The 22,698-nt window shown below is 45.8% G+C and overlaps 1 protein-coding gene across 1 annotated transcript in view; it reads right to left on the bottom strand.

The window, feature by feature from the left end:
• RAP1GAP (RAP1 GTPase activating protein) overlaps nucleotides 1-22,243 on the bottom strand; it is a 100,799-nt gene extending 78,556 nt beyond the window's left edge. The window contains 8 exon segments of the mRNA XM_063942048.1: nucleotides 1,967-2,122; nucleotides 5,956-6,085; nucleotides 6,189-6,289; nucleotides 8,793-8,876; nucleotides 9,135-9,188; nucleotides 11,878-11,956; nucleotides 20,763-20,866; nucleotides 22,220-22,243. Coding sequence (XP_063798118.1) covers nucleotides 1,967-2,122; nucleotides 5,956-6,085; nucleotides 6,189-6,289; nucleotides 8,793-8,876; nucleotides 9,135-9,188; nucleotides 11,878-11,956; nucleotides 20,763-20,812 — 654 coding nt within the window. The 5' untranslated portion in view covers nucleotides 20,813-20,866; nucleotides 22,220-22,243.
• Nucleotides 22,244-22,698: the final 455 nt, after the last annotated feature.

Here is a 22,698-nt window from a genome sequence, read left to right as displayed (position 1 = left end):
ATGGAATGAGCACCATGTATAGGGTGGTAATATGGAGTGACCACCATGTATAGGGTGGTAATATGGAGTGAGCACCATGTATAGGGTGGTAATATGGAGTGAGCACCATGTATAGGGTGGTAATATGGAGTGAGCACCATGTATAGGGTGGTAATATGGAATGAGCACCATGTATAGGGTGGTAATATGGAGTGAGCACCATGTAAAGGGTGGTAATATGGAGTGAGCACCATGTAAAGGGTGGTAATATGGAGTGAGCACCATGTAAAGGGTGGTAATATGGAGTGAGCACCATGTAAAGGGTGGTAATATGGAGTGAGCACCATGTATAGGGTGGTAATCTGGAGTGAGTACCATGTATAGGGTGGTAATATGGAGTGAGCACCATGTATAGGGTGGTAATATGGAGTGAATACCTTGTATAGGGTGGTAATATGGAGTGAGCACCATGTATAGGGTGGTTATATGGAGTGAGCACCATGTATAGGGTGGTAATATGGAATGAGCACCATGTATAGGGTGGTAATCTGGAGTGAGCACCATGTATAGGGTGGTAATATGGAGTGAGTACCATGTATAGGGTGGTAATATGGAATGAGTACCATGTATAGGGTGGTAATATGGAGTGAGCACCATGTAAAGGGTGGTAATATGGAGTGAATACCTTGTATAGGGTGGTAATCTGGTGTGAGTACCATGTATAGGGTGGTAATATGGAGTGAGCATCATGTATAGGGTGGTAATATGGAATGAGCACCATGTATAGGGTGGTAATCTGGAGTGAGCACCATGTATAGGGTGGTAATATGGAGTGAGTACCATGTATAGGGTGGTAATATGGAATGAGCACCATGTATAGGGTGGTAATCTGGAGTTAGCACCATGTATAGGGTGGTAATATGGAGTGAGCACCATGTATAGGGTGGTAATATGGAGTGAATACCTTGTATAGGGTGGTAATATGGAGTGAGTACCATGTATAGGGTGGTAATATGGAGTGAGCACCATGTATAGGGTGGTAATCTGGAGTGAGCAGCATGTATAAGGTGGTAATCTGGAGTGAGTACCATGTATAGGGTGGTAATATGGAGTGAGCACCATGTATAGGGTGGTAATCTGGAGTGACTACCATGTATAGGGTGGTAATATGGAGTGAGCACCATGTATAGGGTGGTAATATGGAGTGAGCACCATGTATAGGGTGGTAATCTGGAGTGAGCACCATGTATAGGGTGGTAATCTATAGTGAGCACCATGTATAGGGTGGTAATATGGAGTGAGCACCATGTATAGGGTGGTAATATGGAGTGAGCACCATGTATAGGGTGGTAATCTGGAGTGAGCACCATGTATAGGGTGGTAATCTGGAGTGAGCACCATGTATAGGGTGGTAATCTGGAGTGAGCACCATGTATAGGGTGGTAATCTGGAGTGAGCACCATGTATAGGGTGGTAATCTGGAGTGAGTACCATGTATAGGGTGGTAATCTGGAGTGAGCACCATGTATAGGGTGGTAATCTGGAGTGAGCACCATGTATAGGGTGGTAATATGGAGTGAGCACCATGTATAGGGTGGTAATATGGAGTGAGTACCATGTATAGGGTGGTAATCTGGAGTGAGCACCATGTATAGGGTGGTAATCTGGAGTGAGCACCATGTATAGGGTGGTAATCTGGAGTGAGCACCATGTATAGGGTGGTAATCTGGAGTGAGCACCATGTATAGGGTGGTAATCTGGAGTGAGCACCATGTATAGGGTGGTAATCTGGAGTGAGTACCATGTATAGGGTGGTAATATGGAGTGCGCACCATGTATAGGGTGGTAATCTGGAGTGAGCACCATGTATAGGGTGGTAATCTGGAGTGAGTACCATGTATAGGGTGGTAATATGGAGTGAGTACCATGTATAGGGTGGTAATATGGAGTGAGCACCATGTATAGGGTGGTAATCTGGAGTGAGTACCTTGTACACAGTGTTGTCGGTGCAGGGATCCTCCACCTGTACCACGATGTAGCTGTGCAGGAAATTGGAGGCGATCATGTCCGGGACAAAGGGGGTGTTCTCATCCTGGAAGACTATGGCTACGATGTCGTTACCGATGTGCCGTTTCCTCTGCAACTAAACATGAGAAGATGGAGTGTTACATTATGTGGGGTCAGGAACGGGCACCAGGGAGAGGAGCCACTCCGGGTCTCTGTCACGCTTGAGAGTTTGGGTTTGCTTGGGTTGGCATGAGAGGCTCGAGATGAAGCAGCTGAGTTGTGGAGGAAGCGGGGAGGCTTAATCATGGAGGGATGCGCACATTAGTGTGTGCAGGTTAGTGGGCTTTAGAAGAATCGTTGGTGCTCTAGCAGTGGCTGGCCCGAAAGCATGAAAGAGAGAGAGGATAACTTTATTAAACACCAAAGTCTGTTAGGCTTGAACTCCGGGATGGATGTAGACAGTGTTGACTGGATTCAGGAGCTGAAATGCTGGCACTGGACTAGAGCGATGACAACTGGAAATAGAACTGGACTGGAAACTGAATAGTAACCGGACTGGATCTGGACAGGAGCCTGGACTGGAACCAGGCTGTAACCGGACTAGAACCAGACTGGAGACTGGAATGGATCCAAATAGTAAACAGGCTGGAACCAGATAGTAACCGGACTAGAACCAGAAGTGAGGGGACTGGAACCAGATAGTAACTGGACCATACTTGCCTACCTGACCCTCTCCATGAGGGAGAAAATGCTCTGTTCCTGGACTTTCCTGGTAATGTATGATTGCCATCACCTGTGGTGAAACACCTTTCTTATCAATTACCCAGCTCACCACAGGTGATGGCAATCATACATTACCAGGAGAGTCCAGGAACAGAGCATTTTCTCCCTCATGGAGAGGGTCAGGTAGGCAAGTATGAACTGGACTTGAACCGGACTGACACTTTAGTGCAGGCATGTCCAAACTGCGGCCCTCCAGCTGTTGAGAAACTACACATCCCAGCATGCCCTGACACAACTTTAGCATTCTCTGACAGCAAAACTGTGTCAGGGCATGCTGGGATATGTAGTTTCACAACAGCTGGAGGGCCGCAGTTTGGACATGCCTGCTTTAGTATAATGGAGCTCAGCACAGAGCTGCATACACTAAAGAAACCATGTTGTACTGACGATTTGGAAGTGACCAAGCTGCTCCTTTGTAGGTATTAGTCTCTTGTGATTGGCTGCTGTGATCAGCTGATTGAGAACAGCGACTGGGATGGCTGAGATAGTTCAGGTGACTACCTCCAACATGACTGTGTCCATGTCAGTGTATTGGAGGGAACTTTGTCTTGGAGGAAGCACGCCTGAACTCTTGTGGAATGGAGGGAGAGCAGCGTGCTGCAGAGAGCAATGCCCGGAGACGGTGTGACACTGAGGGGAGCGCTGAGCAGCGGTAGTGTGGACAGACCTCAGCGCCCGCATACAGATCCCAGCGCTACCTGCGAGCAGTGTGAGGGCACAGTGAGAGCGGGCCGCAGCACCAGCCTGGAGAGACACCGCAATGGTAAATAAGATGTTCTAGAACTCTAGATTGTGACAGTCTGTATATCAACACGTGGGGTCTGGAACGGGCACCCGGGAGAGGAGGCGCCCGCGGTATGTATACCATCAAGTGGGGTCAGGAATGGGCACCCGAGAGATGAGCCGCCCGGGGTCTGTATGAGGATTATATAGAGAGAGCGCAATGGTGTCACTCCAGGTATTTACAGAACACAACGCCGGTCTCCTGCTGTATACATACCGCAGAGTTACCGCTGCTTAGCGCAGATGGACAGGATAGAACGCGAGTATGAGAAAATGTCATTTTTATACTAAAAGATTATGGCGTAAAACTGGACACCTAAGAACACTTTCAGATTCCTCCATTTATTGGTAATACCCACATTACAGACCCCCACAATGAAGAGTCACATTTTACTGTGCGGCCGTACAGAGACCGCAGAGACCGTACAGAGACCGCACAGTTACCATACAGAGACCGCACAGTTACCATACAGAGACCGCACAGTTACCGCGCAGAAACCGTACAGAGACCGCACGAACCGTACAGAGACCGCAGAGTCCGTACAGAGACCACAGAGACCGTAGAAACCATACAGAGACCGCACAGTTAGCGTACAGAGACCGCACAGTTACCGCACATAAACCGTACAGAGACTGCAGGAACCGTGCAGAGCCCATACAGAGATCGCAGGAACTGTACAGAGACCGTACAGAGACCGCAGAGTCCGTACAGAGACTGCACAGAGGGCCTTATTCAGGTTTGTTATCAAACCAAAAAAGTTAGCAACTAGGCAAAACCATGGGGGTAATTCTGAGTTGATCGCAGCAGGATTTTTGATAGCAATTGGGCAAAACCATGTGCACTGCAGGGGAGGCAGATATAACATGTGCAGAGAGAGTTAGATTTGGGTGTGGTGTGTTCAATCTGCAATCTAATTTGCAGTGTAAAAATAAAGCAGTCAGTATTTACCCTGCACAGAAATAAAATAACCCACCCAAATCTAACTCTTTCTGCACATGTTATATCTGCCTCCTCTGCAGTGCACATGGTTTTGCCCAATTGCTATCAAAAATCCTGCTGCGATCAACTTGGAATTACCCCCCATGTTGGCTTGCAGGGAGGGCAGATGTGCAGAGAGAGTTCGGAGTATAACTGTAACATGTGCAGAGAGTTAGGGGTATAAGTGTAACGTGCAGAGAGAGTTAGGGGTATAAGTGTAACATGTGCAGAGATAGTTAGGGATATAACTGTAAGATGTGCAGAGAGAATTAGGGATATAAATGTAACATGTGCAGAGAGAGTTAGGGGTATAACTGTAACATGCACAGAGAGAGTTAGGGGTATAAGTGTAACATGTGCAGAGAGAGTTAGGGGTATAACTGGGAGGTCATCTGGGAAGAAATGGGGATGGATGAGAGATAGAGTGTGAGAGGAGCTGGTGGGATTTAATGATCCCTGTAGTCTGGCACAGAGTCTGATAGGGTGGGGGAGTGAGTCCGAGACGAGGGAAGTAGCATGCAGAAGTCGTGGATGGGGAAGTGGGAGGAGCTCATTTGTGCAGTGGCCGAGGAGGAGCGGAGAGTGAGGGGGATTGTGGGCTGAGATGAGCTCAGAGATGGCGTACTTTGGAGGTTAAGGAGATTATACTGGAATCTCTAGGGGAAGGGGAGTCAATGAGGGAGGACTCAAAGTGAGGGGACAGGAATATAAGAGGCTGCAGCATTGTGGATAGCTGTAAGAGGGGGGTGGTCTTCAGTATGCCGGCTGTCGGGATCCCGGCGCACAGTATACCGGCGCCGGAATCCTGACAGCCGGCATACCGACACTTATTCTCCCTCGTGGGGGTCCACGACTTCCCTGGAGGGAGAATAAAATAGCGTGCCCGCAGCAAGCCCGCAAGGGGCTCATTTGCGCTCGCCACACTGTCGGTAAGCCGGCGGTCGGGCTCCCGGCGCCGGTATACTGGTCGCCGGGAGCCCGACCGCCGGCCTACCATACTACAACCGTAAGAGAGGACAGGCAGGAGAGAGTAGGAGGTTACAATAGTCCAAGGGGGGAGAGGAAAAGGGATAAGGGATGTGTTAGGCTCTGATTCTAATAATGGTGATTTATAAATAAAGGAAACTAATAACTTTAACATTCTATACCTTATAATAGAGAGACTGGAAGCTACACTGCAAATAGACTTTATTGTGTCACCCACAAGGGAGAAAGGTTATTTTGTAGTCAGTAAGACCAATGGGGCGTGAGTCCATCTTTCATTTTGTATTAAAAGACTCCGTAATCAGATAGGAGCGACATTGTGAGTGTGAGTGAGGTGTGTGCGGAGCTCGTCTGCTCCCTAACTACATCTTCCACTGATATATATATATATATATATATATCCCTCCTCCTCTGCCTGTATATACAGAGGAACGTCCTACCTGCTGAGCATCACCTTCTGTGTACGGCAGCTTGGTGGAGATGTGGAACATGATTTCTTTGCCACGGAAGTTGCAGTAGATGGATTCTGTCCCCGTCTGTCCGTGAGCTACATCTAGACCTCCCCGGAACCTAGAATATCAGACGTGGCAGTGAGCGGCTAATTGTGGTCAGCCATTATACTGGAATATGCTGGACTGAAGAGACACACCTTTTCCTAAATATGCACACTCACCCCTTAAAGTCCTGCAGGAGAACCCTCTCACCCAGCAGGTCCAGGAATTCCATAAAGGCTGGACTCTCCTCTATGGTGCTAAACAATTCCTCTTCTGTAGTCTGCAAACATATGCAAATGATATATCAGCCCCGTCACTAAGTACATGGACCTTTACACCAACACCCATCACTGGGCACATGGAACTTTACACCAACACCCATCACTGGGCACATGGACCTATACACCAACACCCACCACTGGGCACATGTACCTTTACACCAACACCCATCACTGGGCACATGGACCTATACACCAACACCCATCACTGGGCACATGGACCTATACACCAACACATGGACCCATACACCAACACCCACCACTGGGCACATGGACCCATACACCAACACCCATCAATGGGCACATGGACCTATACACCAACACCCATCACTGGGCACACGGACCTATACACCAACACCCATCACTGGGCACATGGACCCATACACCAACACCCATCACTGGGCACATGGACCTATACACCAACACCCACCACTGGGCACATGGACCTATACACCAACACCCACCGCTGGGCACATGGGCCCATACACCAACACCCATCATTGGGCACATGGACCTATACACCAACACCCATCACTGGGCACATGGACCTATACACCAACACCCACCACTGGGCACATGGACCCATACACCAACACCCACCACTGGGCACATGTACCTATACACCAACACCCACCACTGGGCACATGGACCTATACACCAACACCCACCACTGGGCACATGTACCTATACACCAACACACATCACTGGGCACATGGATATATACACCAACACCCATCACTGGGCACATGGACCTATACACCAACACCCATCACTGGGCACATGGACCTATACACCAACACCCACCACTGGGCACATGGATCTATACACCAACACCCAACACCCATCACTGGGCACATGGATCTATACACCAACACCCATCACTGGGCACACGGACCTATACACCAACACCCATCACTGGACACACGGACCTATACACCAACACCCATCACTGGACACATGGGCCTATACACCAACACCCATAACTGGGCACATGGATCTATACACCAACACCCAACACCCATCACTGGGCACACGGACCTATACACCAACACCCATCACTGGACACATGGACCTATACACCAACACCCATCACTGGACACATGGGCCTATACACCAACATCCATAACTGGGCACATGGACCTATACACCAACACCCATCACTGGGCACATGGACCTATACACCAACACCCATCACTGGGCACATGGACCTATACACCAACACCCATCACTGGGCACATGGACCTATACACCAACACCCACCACTGGGCACATGGACCTATACACCAACACCCACCACTGGGCACATGGACCTATACACCAACACCCACTACTGGGCACATGGACCTATACACCAACACCCATCACTGGTCACATGGACCTATACACCAACACCTATCACTGGGCACATGGACCTATACACCAACACCCATCACTGGGCACATGGACCTATACACCAACACTCATCACTGGGCACATGGACCTATACACCAACACCCACCACTGGGCACATGGACCTATACACCAACACCCACCACTGGGCACATGGACCTATACACCAACACCCATCACTGGGCACATGTACCTATACACCAACACCCACCACTGGGCACATGGACCCATACACCAACACCCATCACTGGGCACGCAGACCCATACACCAACACTGGGCACATGGACCTATACACCAACACCCATCACTGGGCACATGGACCTATACACCAACACCCATCACTGGACACATGGACCTATACACCAACACCCATCACTAGGCACATGGACCCATACACCAACACTCGTCACTAGGCACACGGACCCATACACCAACACCCATCACTGGGCACATGGACCTATACACCAACACCCATCACTGGACACATGGACCTATACACCAACACCCATCACTGGGCACATGGACCTATACACCAACACCCATCACTGGGCACATGGACCTATACACCAACACCCATCACTGGACACATGGACCTATACACCAACACCCATCACTAGGCACATGGACCCATACACCAACACTCGTCACTAGGCACACAGACCCATACACCAACACCCGTCCGTCACTAGGCACACAGACCCATACACCAACACCCGTCACTAGGCACACGGACCCATACACCAACACCCGTCACTAGGCACACGGACCCATACACCAACACCCGTCACTAGGCACACGGACCCATTCACCAACACCCGTCACTAGGCACACGGACCCATACACCAACACCCGTCACTAGGCACACGGACCCATACACCAACACCCGTCACTAGGCACACGGACCCATACACAAACACCCGTCACTAGGCACACGGACCCATACACCAACACCCGTCACTAGGCACACGGACCCATACACCAACACCCGTCACTAGGCACACGGGCCCATACACCAACATCCATCACTAGACACACGGACACTGACAGCAACACCCGTCACTATGCAGATCCCCTTTTCACGTACAGTAGGTCTCATGAGACCACAGCCATCTGACCTGTCCTGTTTTCTGGTAGATTACACCAAATTTGAAGTTATTGCTGATGACGTGTTCATCAAACGTGACGATGAGACGTGACGCCTGTCAGTAAAAACATAAGAGGGGTAAAGACAGAATAATACTGAGCGCAGATCTAGGTTACCATTATTATAATAACCTGTGTCGCTATTACAAGTGTTATTAAGGTTCTCCCATGATAATCACAATAAGGTATTACAGAGTGAGACGCTGCTAAAATACACAGGAGAGATCGGATTCCGGAGCATTGTGTCATACAGCGTATCATGTTCCGTGTTACAGATTATGTTCTGGCATCAACTTCCCATTGAGCGGACTCACCTTCGGGTAGAGGACGGGATGAAATCGATCCACATTCACATCTTCACAAACCAGCTGTAACACATAGATCAGTCTGAGTCAGTTCCCTGTGCCTGACGCCCATTAGTTACCCTAATCCCGCTATCCCCTGTGCTTGACGCCCATTAGTTACCCTAATCCCGCTATCCCCTGTGCCTGACGCCCATTAGTTACCCTAATCCCGCTATCCCCTGTGCCTGACGCCTATTAGTTACCCTAATCCCGCTATCCCCTGTGCCTGACGCCTATTAGTTACCCTAATCCCGCTATCCCCTGTGCCTGACGCCTATTAGTTACCCTAATCCCGCTATCCCCTGTGCCTGACGCCTATTAGTTACCCTAATCCCGCTATCCCCTGTGCCTGACGCCCATTAGTTACCCTAATCCCGCTATCCCCTGTGCCTGACGCCTATTAGTTACCCTAATCCCGCTATCCCCTGTGCCTGACGCCCATTAGTTACCCTAATCCCGCTATCCCCTGTGCCTGACGCCAATTAGTCACCCTAATCCCGCTATCCCCTGTGCCTGACGCCCATTAGTTACCCTAATCCCGCTATCCCCTGTGCCTGACGCCCATTAGTTACCCTAATCCCGCTATCTCCTGTGCCTGACGCCTATTAGTTACCCTAATCCCGCTATCCCCTGTGCCTGACGCCTATTAGTTACCCTAATCCCGCTATCCCCTGTGCCTGACGCCCATTAGTTACCCTAATCCCGCTATCCCCTGTGCCTGACGCCTATTAGTTACCCTAATCCCGCTATCCCCTGTGCCTGACGCCCATTAGTTACCCTAATCCCGCTATCCCCTGTGCCTGACGCCCATTAGTTACCCTAATCCCGCTATCCCTGTGCCTGACGCCCATTAGTTACCCTAATCCCGCTATCCCTGTGCCTGACGCCCATTAGTTACCCTAATCCCGCTATCCCTGTGCCTGACGCCCATTAGTTACCCTAATCCCGCTATCCCTGTGCCTGACGCCCATTAGTTACCCTAATCCCGCTATCCCCTGTGCCTGACGCCCATTAGTTACCCTAATCCCGCTATCCCCTGTGCCTGACGCCCATTAGTTACCCTAATCCCGCTATCCCCATGGGCTGTCTGACCCTTCCCACCCATCCTGGCAACTACTACATGCACACATGGCTGATAACAGAGGACAAAAGCTTGCAGGGAGGTATGGGCTGAATGATTACTGTGATAAATGCGGGTACATTTAGGGCACCACAAACTCGGCCACTTGCTTTTATTGATCTGTATTTTATGGTACCAATAAATCTATGAATCTATCAGAATCTACTACTAGTAACCAGCGTGTCTACTGACGGCTGGAGCAATATTCTGGAGATTGTCACCATATCTCACCCCTGGGACATTGTCTCTCAGCGTGGGGTCAGAGGAATGTATAAGGCCTAACCCTGACTGGTTACTTTGGGTGAGTTACAGTCATGGGTAGGGTGTCAGGTATAGGGCCGAGAAGTGAATGAGTTTACACGCTAATAACGTCCGATTACCCCTCATTGTTTAATCAGTTTCCCTAGTTCACCGTTATAGTGTATTTTATGTTGTCCGGACCCGGATTGCCCATTGTGCACAGCGTAGGAAGGTGCAAGAGTATGGCCATATGCTGCACTCTTTTTGGCTCTTTGTGTACCCAGCCGGCGGTGCTGGGATAGGGCCGGTGTACCCCATGACCCGGGCTGTCAACTTCCGGACAGGTAAAGAGGAGACAGCTGAGAGTAGAGGGGAGGTTGCTGGGTGGGAAGATGGAGAACTGAATTACAGACATATATATATAGAAACATAGAAACATAGGGGGTAATTCCAAGTTGATCGCAGCAGGATTTTTTTTAGCAATTGGGCAAAACCATGTGCACTGCAGGGGAGGCAGATATAACATGTGCAGAGAGAGATAGATTTGGGTGGGTTATTTTGTTTCTGTGCAGGGTAAATACTGGCTGCTTTATTTTTACACTGCAAATTAGATTGCAGATTGAACACACCCCACCCAAATCTAACTCTCTCTGCACATGTTATATCTGCCTCCCCTGCAGTGCACATGGTTTTGCACAATTGCTAACAAAAATCCTGCTGCGATCAACTTGGAATTACCCCCATAGAATTTGTCGGCAGATAAGAACCACTTGGCCCATCTAGTTTGCCCCTTTATTTTTTTTTACATTATTTTTATCTCTAACCTTATTTGATCCTTATGTCTTTGTAAGGATATCCTTATGTCTATCCCATGCATGTTTAAATTGCTCTACTGTCTTAGCCTCTACCACCTCTGATGGGAGGCTATTCCACTTGTCCACTACCCTTTCTGTGAAATAATTTTTCCGCAAATTTCCCCAGAACCTCCCCCCCTCCAGCGTCAGTGCATGTCCTCGTGTCCTATTGCTTCTCTTCATTTGGAGAATGTTTCCCTCCTGGACTTTGTTAAAACCCTTGATATATTTGAAAGTTTCTATCATGTCCCCCCTTTCCCTTCACTGCCCCACACTATACATATTGAGAATATATGTCCCCAGGGCTCAGCGCCCCTGTAACGCTAATCACCCTGGGACAGGACAATTCTACATTACAGGACATGCTGGGGACATCCTGCCAGACCCTGTATCTAATAAGGAGTTGCTGCTATTTCATTGGTAGCACACCTCTCCTGGAACCTGTATCAAAACGCCTCCTGTTCAGGTGAGATAACAATCACATAAATCCTGCCCTTACTTTTGCCATTTGTACAATGTTCGGTAACTCGGTGAGACAGGATATCGGGATGACATCGTGGTACGTTTGGCATTTTGTCCTGAAACAAGAAATCAGACGGGAAAAGACATGTAACACCCTGTGATATTCACACTTACCTGCAAACACACCTACAAAGACTAGTAACTAAACTCTCCCCAATCACTGAGCGGGGTTATTCTTTGGCAGTGTAGTATACGGGATATACTGTGTAGTATGAGTGATATACTGTGTAGTATGAGGGATACACTGTGTAGTATGAGGGATATAATGTGTAGTATGAGGGATATAATGTGTAGTATGAGGGATACACTGTGTAGTATGAGGGATACACTGTGTAGTATGAGGGATATACTGTGTAGTATGAGGGATATACTGTGTAGTATGAGGGATATAATGTGTAGTATGAGGGATATAATGTGTAGTATGAGGGATACACTGTGTAGTATGAGGGATACACTGTGTAGTATGAGGGATATATTGTGTAGTATGAGGGATGTACTGTGTAGTATGAGGGATACACTGTGTAGTATGAGGGATATACTGTGTAGTATGAGGGATACACTGTGTAGTATGAGGGATATACTGTGTAGTATGAGGGATATACTGTGTAGTATGAGGGATAGAATGTGTAGTATGAGGGATACACTGTGTAGTATGAGGGATACACTTTGTAGTATTAGGGATAGAATGTGCAGTATGAGGGATACACTGTGTAGTATGAGGGATATACTGTGTAGTATGAGGGATACACTGTGTAGTATGAGGGATATACTGTGTAGTATGGGGGATATAATGTGTAGTGTGAGGGATACACTGTGTAGTATGAGGGATACTCTGTGTAGTATGAGGGATACTCTGTGTAGTCTGAGGGATATACTGTGTAGTATGAGGGATATACTGTGTAGTATGAGGGATATAATGTGTAGTATGAGGGATATACTGTGTAGTATGAGGGATACACTGTGTAGTATGAGGGATATACTGTGTAGTATGAGGGATATACTGTGTAGTATGAGGGATACACTGTGTAGTATGAGGGATATACTGTGTAGTATGAGGGATACACTGTGTAGTATGAGGGATATACTGTGTAGTATGAGGGATACACTGTGTAGTATGAGGGATATACTGTGTAGTATGAGGGATATAATGTGTAGTGTGAGGGATATACTGTGTAGTATGAGGGATATAATGTGTAGTATGAGGGATATAATGTGTAGTATGAGGGATACACTGTGTAGTATGAGGGATACACTGTGTAGTATGAGGGATATACTGTGTAGTATGAGGGATATACTGTGTAGTATGAGGGATACACTGTGTAGTATGAGGGATATAATGTGTAGTATGAGGGATATAATGTGTAGTATGAGGGATACACTGTGTAGTATGAGGGATACACTGTGTAGTATGAGGGATATATTGTGTAGTATGAGGGATATACTGTGTAGTATGAGGGATATAGTGTGTAGTATGAGGGATATACTGTGTAGTATTAGGGATAGAATGTGTAGTATGAGGGATACACTGTGTAGTATGAGGGATATACTGTGTAGTATGAGGGATACACTCTGTAGTATGAGTGATATACTGTGTAGTATGAGTGATATACTGTGTAGTATGAGTGATATACTGTGTAGTCTGAGGGATACACTGTGTAGTATGAGGGATATAATGTGTAGTGTGAGGGATACACTGTGTAGTATGAGGGATACTCTGTGTAGTCTGAGGGATATACTGTGTAGTATGAGGGATATACTGTGTAGTATGAGGGATATACTGTGTAGTATGAGGGATACACTGTGTAGTATGAGGGATATACTGTGTAGTATGAGGGATATACTGTGTAGTATGAGGAATACACTGTGTAGTATGAGGGATACACTGTGTAGTATGAGGGATATACTGTGTAGTATGAGGGATACGATGTGTAGTATGAGGGATACACTGTGTAGTATGAGGGATACACTGTGTAGTATGAGGGATACACTGTGTAGTATGAGGGATACACTGTGTAGTATGAGGGATATACTGTGTAGTATGAGGGATACACTGTGTAGTATGAGGGATACACTGTGTAGTATGAGGGATATACTGTGTAGTATGAGGGATACACTGTGTAGTATGAGGGATACACTGTGTAGTATGAGGGATACACTGTGTAGTATGAGGGATATAATGTGTAGTACGAGAGATATACTGTGTAGTACGAGGGATACACTGTGTAGTATGAGGGTTATACTGTGTAGTATGAGGGATATAATGTGTAGTATGAGGGATAAACTGTGTAGTACGAGGGATACACTGTGTAGTATGAGGGATACACTGTGTAGTATGAGGGATATACTGTGTAGTATGAGGGATATACTGTGTAGTATGAGGGATATAATGTGTAGAATGAGTGATACACTGTGTAGTATGAGGGATACACTGTGTAGTATGAGGGATATACTGTCTAGTATGAGGGATATAATGTGTAGTATGAGGGATATACTGTGTAGTATGAGGGATATAATGTGTAGTATGAGGGATACACTGTGTAGTATGAGGGATACACTGTGTAGTATGAGGGATACACTGTTTAGTATGAGGGATATAATGTGTAGTATGAGGGATATAATGTGTAGTATGAGGGATACACTGTGTAGTATGAGGGATACACTGTGTAGTATGAGGGATATATTGTGTAGTATGAGGGATATACTGTGTAGTATGAGGGATACACTGTGTAGTATGAGGGATATACTGTGTAGTATGAGGGATAGAATGTGTAGTATGAGGGATACACTGTGTAGTATGAGGGATATATTGTGTAGTATGAGGGATATACTGTGTAGTATGAGGGATACACTGTGTAGTATGAGGGATATACTGTGTAGTATGAGGGATAGAATGTGTAGTATGAGGGATATACTGTGTAGTATGAGGGATATAATGTGTAGTATGAGGGATACACTGTGTAGTATGAGGGATATACTGTGTAGTGTGAGGGATAGAATGTGTAGTATGAGGGATATACTGTGTAGTATGAGGGATACACTGTGTAGTATGAGTGATATAATGTGTAGTATGAGGGATATACTGTGTAGTATGAGGGATATACTGTGTAGTATGAGGGATATAATGTGTATTATGAGGGATACACTGTGTAGTATGAGGGATACACTGTGTAGTATGAGGGATATAATGTGTAGTATGAGGGATATAATGTGTAGTATGAGGGATACACTGTGTAGTACGAGGGATACACTGTGTAGTATGAGGGATATATTGTGTAGTATGAGGGATACACTGTGTAGTATGAGGGATACACTGTGTAGTATGAGGGATATACTGTGTAGTATGAGGGATATACTGTGTAGTATGAGGGATATAATGTGTAGAATGAGTGATACACTGTGTAGTATGAGGGATACACTGTGTAGTATGAGGGATATACTGTCTAGTATGAGGGATATAATGTGTAGTATGAGGGATATAATGTGTAGTATGAGGGATACACTGTGTAGTATGAGGGATACACTGTGTAGTATGAGGGATACACTCTGTAGTATGAGTGATATACTGTGTAGTATGAGTGATATACTGTGTAGTATGAGTGATATACTGTGTAGTCTGAGGGATACACTGTGTAGTATGAGGGATATACTGTGTAGTATGAGGGATATACTGTGTAGTATGAGGGATACACTGTGTAGTATGAGGGATACACTGTGTAGTATGAGGGATATACTGTGTAGTATGAGGGATATACTGTGTAGTATGAGGGATATACTGTGTAGTATGAGGGATATACTGTGTAGTATGAGGGATACACTGTGTAGTATGAGGGATACACTGTGTAGTATGAGGGATATACTGTGTAGTATGAGGGATATACTGTGTAGTATGAGGAATACACTGTGTAGTATGAGGGATACACTGTGTAGTATGAGGGATATACTGTGTAGTATGAGGGATACGATGTGTAGTATGAGGGATACGATGTGTAGTATGAGGGATACACTGTGTAGTATGAGGGATACACTGTGTAGTATGAGGGATACACTCATACTACATGAGTGATACGATGTGTAGTATGAGGGATATACTGTGTAGTATGAGGGATACACTGTGTAGTATGAGGGATACACTGTGTAGTATGAGGGATACACTGTGTAGTATGAGGGATATACTGTGTAGTACGAGAGATATACTGTGTAGTACGAGGGATACACTGTGTAGTATGAGGGTTATACTGTGTAGTATGAGGGATATAATGTGTAGTATGAGGGATAAACTGTGTAGTACGAGGGATACACTGTGTAGTATGAGGGATACACTGTGTAGTATGAGGGATATACTGTGTAGTATGAGGGATATACTGTGTAGTATGAGGGATATAATGTGTAGAATGAGTGATACACTGTGTAGTATGAGGGATACACTGTGTAGTATGAGGGATATATTGTGTAGTATGAGGGATATACTGTGTAGTATGAGGGATACACTGTGTAGTATGAGGGATACACTGTGTAGTATGAGGGATATACTGTCTAGTATGAGGGATATAATGTGTAGTATGAGGGATATACTGTGTAGTATGAGGGATATAATGTGTAGTATGAGGGATACACTGTGTAGTATGAGGGATACACTGTGTAGTATGAGGGATACACTGTGTAGTATGAGGGATACACTGTGTAGTATGAGGGATATAATGTGTAGTATGAGGGATACACTGTGTAGTATGAGGGATACACTGTGTAGTATGAGGGATATACTGTGTAGTATGAGGGATACACTGTGTAGTATGAGGGATATACTGTGTAGTATGAGGGATAGAATGTGTAGTATGAGGGATACACTGTGTAGTATGAGGGATATATTGTGTAGTATGAGGGATATACTGTGTAGTATGAGGGATACACTGTGTAGTATGAGGGATAGAATGTGTAGTATGAGGGATATACTGTGTAGTATGAGGGATATAATGTGTAGTATGAGGGATACACTGTGTAGTATGAGGGATATACTGTGTAGTGTGAGGGATATAATGTGTAGTATGAGGGATATACTGTGTAGTATGAGGGATACACTGTGTAGTATGAGTGATATAATGTGTAGTATGAGGGATATACTGTGTAGTATGAGGGATATACTGTGTAGTATGAGGGATATAATGTGTATTATGAGGGATACACTGTGTAGTATGAGGGATACACTGTGTAGTATGAGGGATATAATGTGTAGTATGAGGGATATAATGTGTAGTATGAGGGATACACTGTGTAGTACGAGGGATACACTGTGTAGTATGAGGGATATATTGTGTAGTATGAGGGATACACTGTGTAGTATGAGGGATACACTGTGTAGTATGAGGGATATACTGTGTAGTATGAGGGATATACTGTGTAGTATGAGGGATATAATGTGTAGAATGAGTGATACACTGTGTAGTATGAGGGATACACTGTGTAGTATGAGGGATATACTGTCTAGTATGAGGGATATAATGTGTAGTATGAGGGATATAATGTGTAGTATGAGGGATATAATGTGTAGTATGAGGGATACACTGTGTAGTATGAGGGATACACTGTGTAGTATGAGGGATACACTGTGTAGTATGAGGGATATAATGTGTAGTATGAGGGATATAATGTGTAGTATGAGGGATACACTGTGTAGTATGAGGGATACACTGTGTAGTATGAGGGATATATTGTGTAGTATGAGGGATATACTGTGTAGTATGAGGGATACACTGTGTAGTATGAGGGATATACTGTGTAGTATGAGGGATAGAATGTGTAGTATGAGGGATAGAATGTGTAGTATGAGGGATACACTGCAGAGCCGGCCATAGGTATAGGCAAACTAGGCAATTGCCTAGGGCATTTGATATGCCTAGGGGCATCAGCAGCTTCTGCTGATTAAAATGATATGCGACATGCCTATATTCTGTGTGTACCATTTCATATGCAGATACAGCCACAGTCTCACGCTGTATATAGGCATGCTGCATATCATTTTAATCAGCAGAAGCTGCTTGTGCATCCTAGCCACATAGCAATGCAAATAAGATGCATTTTCATTAAAAAAAAAGGTGCCCAACGTTAGCATTGAGGCAAGATTTATGAGGACACATCTGTAATATCCAAGCAGAGGCAGAGGTCACAGTGTTAGTGGCAGTGTGAGTGCTGTGTGCATGTGAGTGGGTTGGTTGTGCAGTATTGTTCAGAATATGTGTAAGGAGCATTATGTGTGTTATGTAAAAATGCATTAATAATGTGCAACATGTGTAAGGGGCACTATGTGTGTCATTATGTGTATAAGGGCATTAATAATGTGCAGCATATGTGTAACAGGGTAGTACTGTATGTGTGTCATTATGTGTATAGGGGAACTAATAATGTGCAGCAAATGTGTAGGGGGCACTATGTGTGTCATTATGTGTATAAGGGCATTAATAATGTGCGGCATATGTGTAAGGGACATTATTTGTGAAAGGGCATTAATAAAGGTTGTCATAATGTGTAAGGCGCATTATGTTTATAAGGACATTAATAATGTGTCTCATGTGTAAGGGGCGTTACTGTGTGGAATTATGTGTATAAATGGATTACTAATGTGTGGCATTATGTGTATAAGGTGCTCTACTATGTGGCGTTGCGTATAGAAAGGGCACTACTGTGTCGTCTAATGTGAATAAAGAGTAATAGGGTGTGGTGTAATGTGAATAAGGAGCAATTCAGTGTGATGTAATGTGAATAAGGGGCTCTACTGTGAGGAGTAACTTTTAAGGTAAAGTAGTACTACTGTGGGATTTAATATGAATTATGGACACTATCGCATGATCAAATGTGAATAAAGTTGCAGTACTGTGTGGGGTAATTGGAATTGGGGTTACCATTGTGTGGCCATGCCCCTTGCCAGCAAAAACACACCCCTTTTTGGTCTGCGCGCCAAATGTGCGAACTGTTCCTGTTTAAAATATAGGGGGTACAAACACCAAAATAAGGACTGCTACGGGTGAGGGGTGATAGTGCTGGGAAAGAGGTGCAAGGTCAGAGGCGGAATCAGCGGTTGTGCTAGGGGGCACCAGCCAAAATCTTGCCTAGGGCATCATATTGGTTAGGGCCGACTCTGATACACTGTGTAGTATGAGGGATATATTGTGTAGTATGAGGGATATACTGTGTAGTATGAGGGATATATTGTGTAGTATGAGGGATATACTGTGTAGTATGAGGGATACACTGTGTAGTATGAGGGATATACTGTGTAGTATGAGGGATAGAATGTGTAGTATGAGGGATATACTGTGTAGTATGAGGGATATAATGTGTAGTATGAGGGATACACTGTGTAGTATGAGGGATATACTGTGTGGTGTGAGGGATATAATGTGTAGTATGAGGGATATACTGTGTAGTATGAGGGATACACTGTGTAGTATGAGGGATATAATGTGTAGTATGAGGGATATAATGTGTAGTATGAGGCATACACTGTGTAGTATGAGGGATACACTGTGTAGTATGAGGGATATAATGTGTAGTATGAGGGATATACTGTGTAATATGAGGGATATAATGTGTAGTATGAGGGATATAATGTGTAGTATGAGGGATATAATGTGTAGTATGAGGGATACACTGTGTAGTATGAGGGATATACTGTGTGGTGTGAGGGATATAATGTGTAGTGTGAGGGATATAATGTGTAGTATGAGGATATACTGTGTAGTATGAGGGATACACTGTGTAGTATGAGGCATACACTGTGTAGTATGAGGGATACACTGTGTAGTATGAGGGATATAATGTGTAGTATGAGGGATATACTGTGTAGTATGAGGGATATACTGTGTAGTATGAGGGATATAATGTATAGTATGAGGGATATACTGTGTAGTATGAGGGATATACTGTGTGGTGTGAGGGATATAATGTGTAGTGTGAGGGATATAATGTGTAGTATGAGGGATATACTGTGTAGTATGAGGGATACACTGTGTAGTATGAGGCATACACTGTGTAGTATGAGGCATACACTGTGTAGTATGAGGGATACACTGTGTAGTATGAGGGATATAATGTGTAGTATGAGGGATATACTGTGTAGTATGAGGGATATACTGTGTAGTATGAGGGATATAATGTGTAGTATGAGGGATATACTGTGTAGTATGAGGGATATATTGTATGTAATGTGTGTGTGATAGATAGATATATGAGAACACGGGAATATATCACCCCTGAGTCCTCCTCTACCTCATCAGCGCTCAGTGTGACCGTGGGACGCAGTCTCCTCATCCACACCAGATGTGTCTACAGTCATATTGCCGACACCAGACAGGAGATATTTGTAATGCTGACACCAGTAGGATGACATTCACAATGCTGACACAGAAAGGCAACATTGATGATGATGATGATGACATGGTTCAAATGTCGACATCATTACTGCAGACAACTTGTGAATGTTGACATGGACAGAATATCACATAAAATTTCGACATTGGTAAAACGGCAGCATTTGCATTAGGCTTCGGGCATTAAGGATAGAATCACAGTAAAAACACATTGTCGACATGTCAATGATGTCAACTTTACATCAATGTTGACATGCTGAACGTCGCCAATGGTTATGTCAACATTTTCATATCGACCTAATGAATGTCGCCATTCTGACCAGAGACGTAACATAGAAACCCATGGCGGCATCGCACAGGGGATATCTGCGATGCTATAACCCTCCTCCGATCACATCCGTCACCTGGGGCGCAGCCCTCCATGTACTCACACCTGTACTGTGACATCAGGGACCCCTCCAGCCAGAGGAGACACAGGACACAGACGTCACATAATACCTACCGGAGCAGTAGGCGGAGGTGCTCCTGGTCTCCGATGACATCATACTTCATGGAGAAGACGAGATGACCCAGCGCAGCATCCACCGAGTAATAGTTAAAGTGTTCCTAGAACATATCACCAGAGTCAGAGTACGGTAACCGGAGTGTCTCTATATACCGGGGTCAGTGTACAGTAACCGGCGTGTCTCTATATACCAGGGTCAGTGTACGGTAACCGGAGTGCCTCTATATACCGGGGTCAGTGTACAGTAACCGGCGTGTCTCTATATACCAGGGTCAGTGTACGGTAACCGGAGTGCCTCTATATACTGGGGTCAGTGTACGGTAACCGGAGTGTCTCTATATACCGGGGTCAGTTTACGGTACCCGGAGTGTCTCTATATACCGGGGTCAGTGTACAGTAACCGGCGTGTCTCTATATACCAGGGTCAGTGTATGGTAACCGGAGTGCCTCTATATACTGGGGACAGTGTACGGTAACCGGAGTGTCTCTTTATACTGGGGTCAGTTTACGGTAACCGGAGCGTCTCTATATATTGGGGGCAGTGTACGGTAACTGGAGTGTCTCTATATACCAGGGTCAGTGTACGGTAACTGGAATGTCTCTATATACCGGGGTCACTGTACGGTAACCGGAATGTCTCTCTATACCGGGGTCAGTGTACGGTAACCGGTGTGTCTCTATATACCGGGGTCAGTGTACGGAAACCGGAGTGTCTCTATATACCGGGGTCAGTGTATGGTAACCGGAGTGTCTCTATATACCGGGTTCAGTGTACGGAAACCGGAGTGTCTCTATATACCGGGGTCAGTGTATGGTAACCGGAGTGTCTCTATATACCGGGGTCAGTGTACGATAACCGGTGTCTCTCTATATACCGGGGTCAGTATACGGAAACTGGAGTGTCTCTATATACGGGGGTCAGTGTACGGTAACCGGAATGTCTCTATATACCGGGGTCAGTGTATGGTAGGTGGTTAGGGGAATGTGGTGTGTATTTACCTGTCCCAGGAAGTGTATACGGTACATCTGGTATTCGGTGTTATGGTGCTATCTTTGTATTATGCCGGTTAGGGGAATGCAGTGTGTATTTACTTGTGTATGCGGTACAGCCGGTGTTGGGTACTGTGGTGCTATCTCTGTATTGTGCCGGTTAGGGGAATGCGGTGTGTATTTACCTGTCCCAGGAAGTGTATGCGGTACAGCCGGTGTTTGGCGCTGTGGTTCTATCTCTGTATTGTGCTGGTTAGGGGAATGCGGTGTGTATTTACCTGTCCCAGGAAGTGTTTGCGGTACAGCCGGTGTTTGGCGCTGTGGTTCTATCTCTGTATTGTGCCGGTTAGGGGAATGCGGTGTGTATTTACCTGTCCCAGGAAGTGTTTGCAGTACAGCCGGTGTTGGGTACTGTGGTGCTATCTCTGTATTGTGCCGGTTAGGGGAATGCGGTGTGTATTTACCTTTCCCAGGAAGTGTTTGCAGTACAGCCGGTGTTGGGTACTGTGGTGCTATCTCTGTATTGTGCCGGTTAGGGGAATGCGGTGTGTATTTACCTGTCCCAGGAAGTGTATGCGGTACAGCCGGTGTTCGGCGCATTGGTGCTATCTCTGTATTGTGCCGGTTATATGAATGCGGTGTGCATTTACCTGTCCCAGGAAGTGTTTGCAGTACAGCCGGTGTTGGGTACTGTGGTGCTATCTCTGTATTGTGCCGGTTAGGGGAATGCGGTGTGTATTTACCTGTCCCAGGAAGTGGTTGCAGTACAGACGGTGTTTGGCGCTGTGGTGCTATCTCTGTATTGTGCCGGTTATATGAATGCGGTGTGTATTTACCTGTCCCAGGAAGTGTTTGCAGTACAGCCGGTGTTGGGTACTGTGGTGCTATCTCTGTATTGTGCCGGTTAGAGGAATGCGGTGTGTATTTACCTGTCCCAGGAAGT

Source organism: Pseudophryne corroboree, chromosome 10, assembly GCF_028390025.1.
Source record: "Pseudophryne corroboree isolate aPseCor3 chromosome 10, aPseCor3.hap2, whole genome shotgun sequence".
Classification (NCBI taxonomy): domain Eukaryota; kingdom Metazoa; phylum Chordata; class Amphibia; order Anura; family Myobatrachidae; genus Pseudophryne; species Pseudophryne corroboree.
Note: the sequence above shows the minus strand (reverse complement) of the source record. Positions and strands in the feature narration are given on the sequence as shown.